At 52.6% G+C, this 14,472-nt stretch overlaps 2 protein-coding genes across 12 annotated transcripts; one reads left to right on the plus strand and one right to left on the minus strand.

The window, feature by feature from the left end:
• Positions 1-1,224: 1,224 nt before the first annotated feature.
• Positions 1,225-3,042, plus strand: Leng9 (leukocyte receptor cluster member 9). Its single transcript, XM_006228227.5, has one exon. The coding sequence runs from the start codon at positions 1,225-1,227 to the stop codon at positions 2,740-2,742; it is 1,518 nt and encodes a 505-aa protein (XP_006228289.1). The 3' UTR covers positions 2,743-3,042.
• Leng8 (leukocyte receptor cluster member 8) lies at positions 2,199-14,029 on the minus strand. 11 transcript variants are annotated; one of them, XM_008758946.4, is made up of 17 exons: positions 13,794-14,029; positions 12,139-12,231; positions 11,342-11,513; positions 10,957-11,064; positions 9,842-9,952; positions 8,701-8,953; positions 8,342-8,483; positions 7,972-8,175; positions 7,697-7,747; positions 7,309-7,587; positions 7,075-7,215; positions 6,665-6,950; positions 6,139-6,240; positions 5,965-6,033; positions 5,742-5,871; positions 5,452-5,659; positions 2,774-4,028 (listed from the first exon to the last, which is right to left on the minus strand). In XM_008758946.4, exons 2-17 carry the CDS (start codon positions 12,174-12,176, stop codon positions 3,866-3,868), a joined length of 2,457 nt encoding a protein of 818 aa, XP_008757168.1. In that variant the 5' UTR covers positions 12,177-12,231; positions 13,794-14,029; the 3' UTR covers positions 2,774-3,865.
• Positions 14,030-14,472: the final 443 nt, after the last annotated feature.

The raw sequence follows: 14,472 nt of genomic DNA on the forward strand, positions 1-14,472 counted from the left end.
AGGAAGGGTGTGGTTCCTGTGTGAAGGGCTTCGGGTCCCACCAACTGTGTGTCACCCTGTGGGTGGCTGTTGTGTTCCAAATCTGGGCACAAAGTTCAGCCTGAGCCCACCGATGTCGAAATATTTTAACATCCCAGAGGTGCACGGCTGTCTGAACCTATATCAGGACTGAGGGTGAAGCAAGATTCTCAAAGGTTTCCAGAGGGAAGGAACATCTAGACTTGGTCTCTGGGGTTTGGGATGGAGCTATCTTAGGTCCCTAGAGGGATGAGATCAATTTAAATTAACCGGACCACAGGCAGGTCCAAATGGGTAGGTCGTATATGTCAACCCTTAGGCTGGGGACGGGAGTAAAACCGGACCCCTACAAACAGGAATAGATAAAACCATTGAACCTTGGTGAATTCAGGGTTAGACCAACGGGGGACGGAGCATATGTAAAATATTCAGGGGGGGGGTGGGGCCAAGTTAGAGGGGTGAGGCTCCCAGGAAAGACCGGAGCGGACGTCTGTAAGTAACTTAATATAGACAGGACCAGAAGTCACTTTACTCATTATGAGGTATGGTATGTAAGTTAATCAGTGGTATGGGGGCTGGCTACCAACTTTAAGGATGATTGGGGGCGGGGCCAGGACCGCTAAGCCTAATCAGATGATGCCCTGCCAGGCTTCCTAGAAGTCTCAAAGGTCTGGGCAGATGCAAAGTATCTGGAGGCTGCGGGCGGGGTTTTCTAAGTCCTACCCACACCAAGGCTGAGGAGTATATGTAAATCAGATGCGGAGAAGTCTAGCTCCTAGGCTTTCTTGAGGCCCCAACAGCGGATGAGGCACGTGTCAAATATTTGCGAAACTGTCTCGCTAAAGTCCCAAAAGGGAGGAGCACATAGAAAGTAGTTGGATGGAATGTGACATGGCTCCCTTGGGTTCCAGAGAAAAGCTCCACACTCACGTTAATTGGCTGGTTGGGCAGGGCCAGATTCTCAAAGGTTCTCTGATGGGCCGGACTATGTAAATCATTTTAGGCGGGGCAAGACCGTGTTCCCAGCAGTTTACAAGCCGGATAGTACAGAAAAGCTGGGCTTGACTTTGGCGCACCGGAGCCCCTGTTACATTCCGATCTCCCGCCTCTTCCTTTGGCGTCCTTCCACCTGAGGCGGGCGGAGCTCCTGGCGTCACAGTTGGTGATCAACGCTGCGGACAGAGACCACTTAGTGCGTGGGGGACCATGGAGGCCTCGGCCGATTCCTCTGAGGCCTCCGCCGCCTGCCGCTTCTTCCTAGAGGGCCGCTGTCGCTTTGGTGCGCGCTGCCGTCAGCCACATCCCGGGGCCCCGGCGCCGTCCCCCGAGGTTGCGCAGCCTGAGGCCCGGTCTAAGAAGCCTGCTCTGCGTACTGCTGCTGACGTCATCCGGCGTATCCGCTGGGACCCGCGCCTGGATCCCGCTGACTTTTCTGTGGGCTACACTGACCGCTTCCTGGGTGTGCAGGAAGAGCCATTCTGTGCCTTTTGCTGGGACGAGCCGCTAGCAGCGCTCGGACCCGGCGTTTTGGCGGTGCCGCAGCACCGCATTCGCTACTTCCGCTTCCGCGGCCGCCTGGTGTGGGACCGTGCCTCCCGTACTGACCTTATTTTTGGCTCGGGCTCTGTGGCTGGACGGGGACCCACCATCCTCGATGCGCTGGACGACCGGGACGAGCATTGGAGAGAGGTTAAGGCAGAAATTCCGGACACAGAGAAAACAGGGGTGGGTTTCGAGGATCTGGACACCCAGGGTGCCCCTGAGGAAGGGGGTGGAAACCCGACCACGACTGGGCTTGATACGGGCCTAGAGACACAGGAAGAGGGTGGGGCAATCAAAGAGACCAGAACTGGGCTTGATTCGGGCCTAGAGACACCCGAAGAAGGTGGGACAATCAAAGAGGCCAGAACTGAGCTTGATTCCAGCCTGGAGACACCGGAAGTAGATGGGCCAACCAAAGAGACTGTACTGAATGGGACCACTGAGTTAGAAACACCAGACCCAAGCATATGCTGCTCAGGAGTAAAGGAGATCTCTGTACAAGTGCCCAAAGCCACAGTGCTTTCACAGTGGCAGGTGCAGGTCTTGGAAACTTCAGGTCTTTCTGCAGACGAGATGGAAAGTGTGTGGGATCCAGGTGCTTGGCCTGATGACAGAAGGGCCCCTCGCAAACCCCGGCCTACACATTTTGTGGCACTGATGGTGACAGAGCCTGGGCTTAGGGCTGAGGTGGTCAAGGCCCAAGAGCATCTGGTCCGGATTGCCCCTTATTGTGCCGAGTTCCTGGTACCAGCACAGGCCCTGCACCTGACAGTGGTCTTGCTAAGGATAACAGGCCCTGGGGAGGAGGCTGCAGCGGTTAGAGCTCTTCGGAGAGCCATCTTGAAACCAGGGCTTCAGGCACCCTCCGAGTTACAGTTCCGGGACTTGATTCTTCTGGGCCATCATGTGCTCTGTGCCACACCTTCCCCAACACTGGCAAGCATGGTCCAAACACTGAATCAGAGGCTAGAGGCCGAAGGGCTTAGAGTGGTGCAGCTGCCAGAACTACAACCACACCTCACGCTGGCTAAGGTACCACATGGAACCCAGGTCTGCCTCCCCAAGCCTGAGTATATCCTGAATGAGGAGCTAGGAAGGCAGCCCCTAGAGAAACTCTGGCTGTGCAGAATGGGCAGAGCAGGGCAGAGCTACCTGCCCCTGGCTCAAATTCCCCTGAACTGACCAAGGTTTCAAATTTCAGAAAAGAAACAGGTTCTCACTCTCTCTCTCTTTAATTTTGGTTTCAAGCTTCCAAAATGTACTGTACTCAATGCTCAAGGAGAATGAAGGAAGGGGAGGGGAGAGGTAGGGAGGGGAGGCAGGGAGGCATCTGGAAAAAAAGCAGCCTGACAGTCCAGCTGTTTGCAACCTCATAGCACATCCTCCAGTTACATGGCAGAAGGGGGGGGGGGGCAAAAAGAAAAGGGGAGAAGGAAGAAAAGTAACTTAAATAAACACACACACAGAGAAAAGAGAAGGAAACGTGACGTGAGCTGGTGATCCATGAAGGCAGAGGGGAGGAAAGAAGGGAGGGTAACCATTTTACCTGTGTTGAACCAGGGAGTAGGAAGGGAAGAGGAAGAGGGAGGGAGGGAAAGAAAAAAAAAATCAGAAGAAACATTGGGGCAGAGGGAGGAAGGGACACGGAGACAACTTAATACAACTTGAGTAAGACGAGGCAGCCCGGCTGGCATGGTCCCGCGAAGGCCTTGGAGTCCTCAGTGCGGTGCGGCGCTGGTCTGGTTGTGTTGGTGGTGCTGGCTGGCGTTTCTGGGGTGAGGAGCTGAAGGTGGGGCATAGTCTTTAAGTGGCTTCCCTCACCCCAAACACTGAGGCCCCAATGGCTGGGCAGCAAGAGTCTATGAAGAGGCAGATGAGGCAATGGGTGTGGCTGGCTGGTGGCCCACTGCAGGCGGGTGCGGGCTGGACAGCCTGTCTTCTTTCTGCTGGCCCCCCAGCATGGGATGGGCCAGCACGCAGAGTCAGGTGCTGGAGTACAAGCTCGAGAGAGAGAGAGAAAAAACACTGAGACAGCATTAGTGGAGGTGAGAGGTGGACACAGAACCTGTAGCCCCCACCCCACCCTGCTCCACTATATACTCCCAATTATCCCCTCTGAGACAAAAAATAAAAACGTAGAAAAATCTCTGTACAGGTCCCCGGTGGGAAACGGGGGTAGGGATGCTGGCTCTTCCTGGAGCCTACTCCCCACAAATTTTTACAACCCATGTCCATGGCTCAAAAACAAAATTTGAAAAGGCGGCGCTGGGCCACAGCCCTGCCCCCGCCCGTGCTCGATGGGTGCTCAGAAGGCTGGCAGCTGCGCCAGGCTGAGGCGGCAGTCCACGCTGGAGTTGTCCGGGCCCGTGTAGGACAGGCCCAAGGGCTCTAGGAAGGCCCGGCAGGCGGCCTCGCCCTCGAAGGCCAACTCGGCCTGCAGGTAGGAGACGGGCAGCGCAGGGCGGAAGCTATGGAGACAAGAGGAGAAAATGATGAGGCAAGCAGACAAGGGAGGGCCCAAGAGCAGAGAGCAATGCTCCCCATCTGGGCTTGCATTTTCCTCAGCAAGGAACCTGCTGGCTTCTGCAGCCCCTCCCAACCTCCCCATTATCAGGGGCTTGGGGGGGCAAGGGATGGGGTTGGTAGCCCCAGTGCCCAGCTGTGCCCCCCCTTGCCCACACTTACCTGTTCAGGAAGGAGGGGGCAGGAGGGAAAGGGCCCAGCTTGGCTCCTCTGCTGACTGAGGAGCTGGAGCCAGACAGAGTAAGTGGTACATGGGCTCAGAGGGTAGGGACAATGGCGCCCCTCCCCACAGGATGTTCGCACAGAGTGTTACACTCAGCAGTGCCTTCAGGTTGCTACTAAGATGCCCTAATTGTGTACATGTACTAATTCTGGGGAACCTCTCCTGAAGGCCACCAAAACCCTTTAACCACTTAGAATGGAACCCAGGCAACCCATGGCCCTGGGACAGAACAGCCTGCCTTAGGCTATGGCAGGAACACAAGTCGGATATCTGTCTGCTGTGCTAAGTTCATAGAAAAGGTGCTGTGAGAATGAGGTCAACACAGGCCAGAGCTTGAAAGCTGCCCACCAAGTGGCTTACTAGATTACAAAAGGCAGAGTAGCCTGATGTCCATTCATTCCAGCTAATCAAATCTGGAGCCAGTCCCCCCCCTTGATGCCATAGATTGTAAATCCTACTATAATGGAACCACTAATGACAAAACACTGCTGCCTAGCCTGGCATTTAAGGCCCCTCAAGACTTTTGACAGAGCTCTTGACCAGGGTTTTTCAACCTTGGCAAGACTGGCACACACTGCTGCCGGTCATTTTGTTGCACAACATCCCTGGTCCCTACCCACTATATGGCAGCAGCATCCACAAGCAAAAATATCTGGAGAGGTGTGTGCAGTGGTGTTGGGAATCTCTTCCTCATATGGGCAAGCATCATGCCATCTGATGCCTTGCAATACCACCCTTGTTGCCACAAGTCCCCAGTCCAAGACTTCTGACAGTCAAAAATGGAATGGGCACAAGGTGTCATCTCAAGAGACTGCTAGCAATATGAGCCAAGTCACCCTTTCTAGTGTCAGGAAGAGCAGCATCTAGCTGCAGGCAAAGACCCTGAAAAGGGAAAATAAACCAGGTTCCAAACTGACGTAACAGGAGTACAGGGAAGGACAGGACATGACACCAGGAGCAGTGAGGTCAGAACAGTGGGAGAAAACCTGGAACTGAAGGTGGCTGAGGAGGAAAGCAATGAGGGCCAGGGGTGTGAACAGGGGATTGGGAGGGGACTCCAGCAGAGAAGCTGAAGGCTGACCAGGATGTGGAGGGGATGTGGCAGAGCCACAGCACAGAAGGCAGCAGAGTGCAGTGCCACATACGTTTTGATCATGGCCTTGAGGGCGGCCTTGCGCTCCCGGTCTGCAAACTTGTCCACAAGGTAGCCAGACATGCAAGGTGCATGGCAATAGAGCTTGAAGAAGCGGTGGTAGTTGCCCAGGGCCCAGGCTGCCCTCAGTGCCAATGCGTGTGACACGCAGGGGTCTGCCTTCATCTCCCTCGTGAGGTATGCCAGTTCCGTAGTGATGTCTGCACAGGAGATAACTGGAGGTCAGGTGGCAGGGTGCCATCTTGGGCATGGTACCCTCCATCTTGGGAATGGGCATCTCACCTCCAGAGTTCTTGGTGAAGATGTAGTAGAGAATTCGGTATGCAGTAAATTCACCCACGTTGCCTGCTAAATTCTCCGCGTACAGCGACTTAAGCTGTGTTTGGCACTGGTTGAATTCTTCATGGTCACCCTGAGGGTAGAGCATAGAGGGAGGGGTGTGAGGCACAGGCCAAATACAGGTGATTTCAAGAAAGGAGTGGGAGGAAGCTACCAAGCTCCCTACCTTTTCCAAGGCAATGCGGGCATGGGTCTCATACACCTCCACAGTGAACTCCGTCCGGATGCCTTGCACCTAGGAAAAAACAAAAAACAAACAAAAAAAACAAAACAGCAGCGTCAGGCAGAGCAGAACAAGTTAAGACAGCTGACATCAGAACCCTCTCAGCATTTGCCTTACTGTCAGGTCCTGTCGAATGGACTTCATCTGCTCACAGGCAAAGGCATAGTCCTGCTTCTCCTTCCAGTGGGACTTGACCATGCACAGAGACTTCTTCAAAACCTCCAGGGAACAGAATTAAAGCTAAGTGGAGAGGAGAGCTGACAGGCCAAAGCCACTGTGTCCCCACTCAACAAGAGCTGCATCAAAGCCACTATCAATGACTCACCACAGCTATGACAAACAAAACTGAGCCAATATGCAGCAGGTATTGGCTATGCCATCCTGATGCACAACACCAGTTACCTTCCCAAGGCTATCTTTTTCTAGGGCCCCACACACAAATCTCCCTTAACTTTGCTGGTCATAAGGCAGATTGTGGCCGGGCTATGCCCCAGATGTGAAGGGTCTGCATGAGAGGATTTTCTCATAGTCAGAGTTACCACCTCTGACATCTGACATGTCCCATGTACCCCTCTTGCTATGTTAGCTCCTTGTCCTAATGCCAACACATCCTTGGGGCAGACACACTCTGCCTGGGACTTACAGCGACAGGTCGCACAGTTGATGGGTCTGGGGCGCAGGTGAGCCGCAGATAATGCTTTGTGATGTCAGGACAGGTGCCCACAATCTGCAGCTCCTGCCAGTCAGGGTCAGCTCCACTGCTTTCCAGGTTACTCATTTGTAGCACCAAAGGTTCAAGGCGCAGGCGACGTGAGTGCCCATGCTGGAAGCGGGCTGCCCTCTTTTGCTTCTTAAGTTCACGCTCTGGGTCCTCACACTCCAGTGCTGCCATCTTCTTGCGGCTGCGTTTGGTGGGAGCTAGGTCATGTCTGGGGAGAAAGGGTTAAAAAGAAAGCCAATATCTTCAGCCACTCTGAAGGCCATCTACCCCAACTGTGAGACCCACTACCACTAACCTATACCTAGGAAGAAATCCCACCCAAAGCAACTTACCTCTTTCCACGCTGCGCCCTGCCTCGACCTCGATCCATGTGAGCCCCGCGACCTCCCCGACCCTTGGGGGGTGGGTTCCTGCGGCCTACAGGGTGGCACTCATTCCCTGAGTAGGAGCTGTCAGAGTCTGAGTGTGAGTCACTACACAAGAAAGAGGAAAAGTCAGGCCTGAAGCACAAGGGTCAGGATCCAAGCAGCTCCCTCCCAGCTGCCTTCCAGTCCAAACCCACACACCTTCTCCGGAAGTGTCGGGTAGGAGACCTAGATGAGGAGCGGGAGCGCGAATCCGTGCTGGAGGAAGAGCTGTTATCCTTCATGAAGACGTTGCGGTTGCCGAACTTGGCGAAGCTGCTACCCCGAGCTCGGCCAGCACCCCCAGCCCCAGGTGTCCCTCGCTGGGATTGGGCACCCCCGCCCCTTGTCACAGAGCCTGCCCCCCTGGAAGGGTGAAGGCTGCTAGGGGCCTCCCACCGCTTCTTCTTGGGGCTCTCAGCCACAGGCTCCCTGGTCAGCCTGAGGATATAGCAGGGCAGGGCATTACCAATCAGCCACCGACCTGCAGTTCTGCAGACCCCACCCCATGGCCCAGGCCCACAAAACCTCAGAAAGGAGAGGCACTTACCCCGGCAACTCAGCCACTGTGGTGCAGGAAAGGGACCAAGCCCAAGATTGTCTGTGTCCAGGGGATGCTCTTAGCCACTGAGCCACCCATACCTCCCTAGCAATCCCTTCCCATATCCTAAAACCCAACTTTGATCACTCCTAGACCTCCTACCCACCCCATGGAGACATGAGATATGATTTCGGGATCATGTCTCTGAAGCTGCTAGTTTTGGTGTCCATGTCCCCAACCCACACTCAGCAACCCCACTGTTTCACAGTGTCATGCAGACTGACCCAGGCAGAGGCTCTCGGCTCCAGTCGATGGTGTAGGCAGAGCCATCCTGGAGCCGGGCCTGTAGCACCTCCTTGAGCAGTTTCTCTGTCCGGTCCTTGTCCTCTTCTGACTCGCAGGCGGTAAAACACCGTTCCACATATTCCTTCATGTCCTGAGGCCAATCATCTGGCTTCCCAGACAGGTTTCCCCGGCCAGAAGGCCCACTGTGGGAAGGGGGGACAGATGAGGGCACGCAGGTAGGAGGACCCACACATCAGCAGAACTTCATCACTGTGATCTAAGAAGGCAGTTCTGTACATTTCTATGTTCCCTAAAGAGGGACCCCTGGAACATAGAGGATGAGTGGGCAGGGTCAAGCATGATAGTCACCTGTGATTCTGAGTTTTCTCGGAATTGGGCTGGGGTCCAAAGCCACTGTGTTGACCCTCTGAATTGGAGCTGAAGCTCTGGTTGGTGACAGCAAAGGGCCTCTTCTGGATGTTAAATTTTAGACCTCCAGTCCCAGGGGCTGCTGTGGGACAATAGCAGAGATAGAGTTGGGCCCTTCCCCAGACATTCAAACAGGCCAAGCTCTAGAGAACAAGTTCCTAACATGAGCATACCTATTCTAGGACAGTTTTCCCCTTAACTAGGGCCCATCGCAATACTTAGACAAAGGTCCAGACACCCTGTGTGGCTTACAGCCAAGCTCCAACCCTCTGAAATCCCCCACAGATCCTCTAACTTACGTTTCATGCGGGTCCACAACTGCTGACCCTTCTTGGGTTTGGCAGGTTCACTGTAGCTGTGTGGCCCATAGGTCTGTCCTGTAGGAGCCCCTGCCTGATTGTGCTGAGTGGTTGGGGCTGTTCCAGACTGAGGGCCGTTGTTTAAACTATGTGTCCCATGTTGTGGGTTTGAGGGCTGAGGGGGTTGGGCTGCAGGTAGCTGCTGAGGGGAAGCCTGGTAGGCCATACTCTCATCCATGCCAGGGACTGGAGGCTGCGGGAAAAAGCAGAGGCTGAAAGCAGCAGGCAGCATCCTGAGGCTGAGTCACATGGTATTCAGTCTTTATAGTCATCTCTTTAGCACTCAGTACTACAATCTCTTATGGGCTGCCATTATGTGTGCTCAGTGACTACCTGGGGTATCTACTTTCACTAGCAGTTCATTTCACAACTGAGAAGATTAAGCCTTAAGGGACTGAACAACTTTACACAGCCTAGCTGTCAAGGAGCAGCTACCAAAAATGCCAACACTGGGGCCTGACTCTACTACACTGACGGTACATCCACTAACTAAGGTTCCTTTTCTTGAGCATATCAACACATGACAACAAAACTGTCCAATCCCTATGACAAGACTGCACCCTCTTGACTCTGAAGAGCCACTAAGGCGTGGTAGTCATGACTCGAGAGGTCCAAAGAAGAGGCTAACCAAGCACTCAAACCCAGGTCAATGTACTTCCCATGGTCTAAGGCTCCTCTACTCCTCTAGGTTGTGCCAGATGCAAAGGCACATGTTGGGTAAGTATGGGTGTGTGTGCACCATTTGCTGTGTGGGGCCTGGGGCAGGGGCAGGGGCTGAGGGGACATGCTCTTGAATGCAGATATGAGTGCACATGCTGGAGGAAAAGAGAAGACAGATTGCCAAACTACAAACTACTCCTGCTACCTCCCCAATACCGCACATATATAGCCCCTTGGCCTTGCTAGCCTCATGCCCATTCTACTTTTAAAAGTTAAGCTTTTAGATTAGCAGCTTCTTGGCAACAAAGAACAAGGAGGAAGGGAGGGAACAGCTTTGAAATCGTGCAGACCATTGGTTGCATGTCCTCTCAAAACCCAGGCTCTCTCGCAGCTGACCAGGAGCAGCTAGGCACAGCATTACCTGGTTTAGAGTCCCTTGGTGCTGGGGAGCCGATGGCTGCTGGGCTGTAGCTGAGCCGTAGGAGCTGGCCATCCCATACTGAGAGGGGGAGCTGTAGCTCTGGTACATGCTCTGCCAAGGCACAGTGGAAGTCAGAGTTAGTGGATGCTGCTCACCATGCCTTTGGCCTCCCTTGGAACTGTGTACAACTCAAGAGGCTATAGACTCCAGGCCCTTATTTTTTTCTACCACACAAATGCACCAATCAAGTATTTTCCAAAATAAAATAATAATCTAAAACAAAAATCTCTTTATTCTACTTATGCTCATGCTCAGAGTCCTTGTTAATAGGTAGTAAGAAATAGTAAGTGCCAACACTTTTAAATGCTATGATAAAGTGATAGGGGCAACAGCTCACCCCTTTAATCACAGGACTTGGGCGTGGGGGAGAGGCAGGTTAATTGCTGTGGAGTCTGAGTAAGCCTGATCTACACAATGAGTTCTAGGCCAACCAGACTTACACAGTGAGACATCGTCTTAAAACAAAACAAAAAGTCAGAACAACAAAACAAACAAAACCACCAACCAACCAACCAAAAAAAAAAAAAAAAAAAAATCAAGCTATTGTGATGTGGTGGTTGGTATACATTCAGGCAGTTGAGGCAGAAGGCTGAAGTTAACCTGGGCTATATGGACTCCGACTCAAAAAGAAAAGCAAGAACCTAGACTTCAATAAAGTTTACACACAACTACAGGTATGAGTGGGTAATGTCCTGCAGTAAGTACCATGAAAGAGAACTAGGCAGAGAAAAGGAGAAGCAGGAAGATGACTTAAAAGGCAATGGGAGGCTCTCTGAAGGTGTTCTCTGGGCAGCAAGGAACCTTGAAGTGAGCATGATAAAACAAAGAGCTGCAGCAGAGCAAAGCATAGGGGACGAGGACATGCTAATGTCCTGGGGTCTGGAGGCAGCGGGAATGTCAGCATCAACAGTGAAATGGACCAGAATGGATATGCCGGACCCTGTGAGACCTGAGCAGAAATCTGGTGGTTTGGGGGGCATGGAAGGGTGGGGGAGGCTGCTATCTATCTTCACCCCAACCAACCACTCACCCACCCCTTGCAGTCAGGTCCTCACCATGGGGTAGTAGTAGCTGTAAGGATAGGCATAGTTGTACTGTTGGTACCACTGGTAGTACTGTTGCTGCTGCTGCTGCAAAGCCGAGGCTTCTGCCTGAGAAACGTACTAGAAAAACAGAAGTGTCTGTCAGTACCAGCCACAGGAGCCCATGGGCACTACAGTCCCAAGAGGGCAGGCCTTCACTGCAGAGTAACTGCAGGAAGGGAGCAGACTCTGTATAGTATGACTACGCATCTTAAAGATGGGGAAGATTCTCTTTAAGATCAGTCAGGCCCTGATTGACCCAAAGAAGTTAACATTTTCACTTCATCAGATTTAGTTAATAGGAAAACATGTTTACAGACTCCCTAAGGTACTCCCAAATCCTGCATTCCATTCTCACTTGTGCACTGGCCACAGGCCCACTGCTACTGGCTTTGGAACTGCTGGCAGCCCCTGCTTTGCTGATGCTGGCCAGGGCCTGGCGGGCCTTCTCCCACTCTGGGTTCTCATGCATAGGAGTCTCCATTCCATTTTCTCTGCTGGCCCCAGCCACCATGCTGTACTGAGAAGACCTGTAAAAGTGAATCAGAGCTATGTTCTCCCACTGTATACAGGTAGACAAAGTTCGGGAGGGAAAGCAAACCCAAGGCTTGAATTCTAGAGCTAAACTCCCTTCTCACCACAGCCCAAGCTGAAGGTAGCACATAACCAATCAAACAGAAGGCTGACCAATATGTACATAACTTTAAACATGACCTTAGGAGAACTGTTTTTTATAAGCCAGTAAATCCTGATATGGCCAACAATGAAAAAAAATTAAAAAAAAAAAAAAGGAAAGAAAAATGGTCAGAAAGAGGGGGCTGGAGAGGTAGCTCAGTGTTTAAGAGCATTTAGTAGTCTTGCATTGTCACAGATTCTGTTCCCAACACCCATGTCAGACGGCTCACAGCCACCTGTAACTCCAGGTCCAAGGAATCTGATACCTCTTCTGACCTTGATGAGCACGGGTGACACACACTTACTCACACCCACACATGCCCAAATTCACAAACATAGAAAAACTCAAAGGGGAAGCTTGCCCCTCCATCCCAGCCCCCAGAATGTGCATTTCTTCCCCCAAGCTGTACAAGGTCCCACTGTGTCTTCTTGTTCCTCTTTGTCCTCCTCAATGGGCTATGTTCCCCTACCCCTACTAACCAGTCTGCAGTGCGCTGATCACCCACGTTGGCCGCCATCTGGACCTTGGGGTGTAGGGAGTAGACCTCGGGAGCCAGACTGCTTTTTCACTGCCTAGAAGAAAAGAGATGAATCAGGAAGACCCAAGAGAAGCTAGGCTGGAAAGGGAGGGTATCTCAGAAGGGAACACTGGTAAAGAATGGAAAAGAATCCAAGTGTGGTGATTGCTGGGAGTTCAACACTTATCTGGGTTACATGTTGAAATCCTGTCTCGAAAACAAACAGCCAAAAGAATCAGAGAGAATCAATTCCTAGTGTGGAATGAAGAGACCTGAGCATGAAAGGAAAAGACCTCCCTTGGAAGGCTCTAAGACTAAACTGTGGGATATGAAAATGAAAACAAAGAAACTAAAACTTGCATTACATTCTGTGTGGATGTGAGGGAAACCTGGCTCAAGTGATGGATGCAGAAACCAGTCCTGGACAGGAAATCAAGAGAATCCCCTAGTATATTGATATAGCAAGAAGGCGGCTCTCCGATGTGTAACTACCAGTGACTAAAGTACTAGCTACCGAAGAAGCTTGGCAAGAAAGCCGCCTCTGGGGACACACTGAAGAGTAAGGGACTGAGACTGGGAGAACATTGGAAAACAAAGTTTTCAAAGAAAAAGGTAATCTATGGATGTCCCAGTGAGCAGGAGCGGGAGACTCCCCCTATTTTAAGTCACTGGCTGTCAGCACCTACCAGACTTAATCAATTAGTCTCCAGAGGACAGAGAAGAGACTTGTATGGGATGTTCCTAGGAGCAGGAGTTGGTTAGGGGGAAAACAAGTGGCAATTACTCAAGTAAGGTGTCTGCAGATAAAACTTTGACGAAATTGTGGGAGGCGCGCAACATTCTTAATAAACTATTAGGGGTGAGGCGAATACCATAAAAAAAATATGAAGGACCACTTTGGAAATAGGGCTGGAGCAGTCCAAACAACAGTTAAGATTTACATCAAAGAAGCCTACTGGAGAACCCGAAATCTTACAGGAAGTCTAAGGAGCACTGACAGGTCTCAAAGGCCTTAAAAACAAAAACAAAAACGTTGGGTGGAGTCAAGGGGTCCTAACTAGGGAAGCAGATAAGAGAGCCTCGGGTTACTAATTGGTATTAGGAGGAGGCCTGAGGGAAAGGGTCAGATGGACGAGGACAACATGAACTGTAAGTTCAACAGCACCTGGCTGTCCCGCAGGCATGGGGTCCACGACGCTAGGTGGAAGTTGAGGCCGCCCTGAACTCAAGCGACCTCCCTTGTCCCTGCGGCCAGCCACCGGCCCGGCCGCGCCTGCGCACCAGGCTGCGAGGGTGGCCTCTCTAGGTTGCCCCAGGCAACAGGGAGGCCGGCGTAACAGCGGGTCAATGGGGCCGCAAGGGGAGCGTCTAGGGTACTAGGGCCCGCAGCGTTCCCAGGGTCTGTGGCAGAGCGGAAGCGGACGCGCACGCGCAAAGAAGCGCTCCCCCTCGCCCACCCAGCGCGCATGCGCGACGGCGCTCCGGCAGCCACACCCTTTACAGACGCAGGGCGCGGCGTCGGTTGGCCTCACCAAACAGGCCAGGGCTCGCGGAGTACGGAACCCGAAAGAGTTCCTGTGCTCGCCTGCCAGGCCTCCCACCAATACCCACACTCACTAGAACCACTCGCTCCTGGGATTCGTTGCCGGCGGCCCAAAGCAGAAGATACAAGACAACCAAGAGTGCGTTCAGTCACCGGCGGGCTCTAGACTGGGGCTCGAACGTCCGGACCGCGGCGTGATGACGTTACAAGGACGTCCGACCCCGCCTCGTGTCGCGCACAGCCAATAGAAGTCACCGCTGGGTTTGAACCGTCCTCCACTCGTCCCGCGACGCAATCGCGTGTGGGCGTTGTCGGCAAGCCGGAAGCTGGCTTTAGACGGTAGCCCCGTGGGGACAAGAACCGCGAGCCCTCCCAGTCTCTCGTACGTGTACACAATAGGCTAGTTTTGACTCAATCTACAGTAGTCAATAGGCCCTCAAGTGTAAAATAATAGGAACAGGAGTTGTGAGACTGCGCCCTGCGCTATGACGATAAAAACAAATTGGGTGGAGAGAAGAGGCATAAAGATGAATCCTCCCTTGGAAAGCTTGTTTAGTGAATAAAATTGGAATGGCGCACCTGGCGTGGGAATAGCGAGTGCGAATCAAAGGAAGCGGGAAACGCGTCGTTTGAGGAATGGGAGTAGCCACTGAACCGTGACGCTGGAAAGGTATCCTGTAGGGTTTTGGGATGGTGAGATATGGACAGGACAGAGAGGCAGCTGGCAGAACTGTATCTGTTAAGATCAGGATG

The sequence above is a fragment of the Rattus norvegicus genome, chromosome 1 (assembly GCF_036323735.1).
Source record: "Rattus norvegicus strain BN/NHsdMcwi chromosome 1, GRCr8, whole genome shotgun sequence".
Lineage (NCBI taxonomy): Eukaryota > Metazoa > Chordata > Mammalia > Rodentia > Muridae > Rattus > Rattus norvegicus.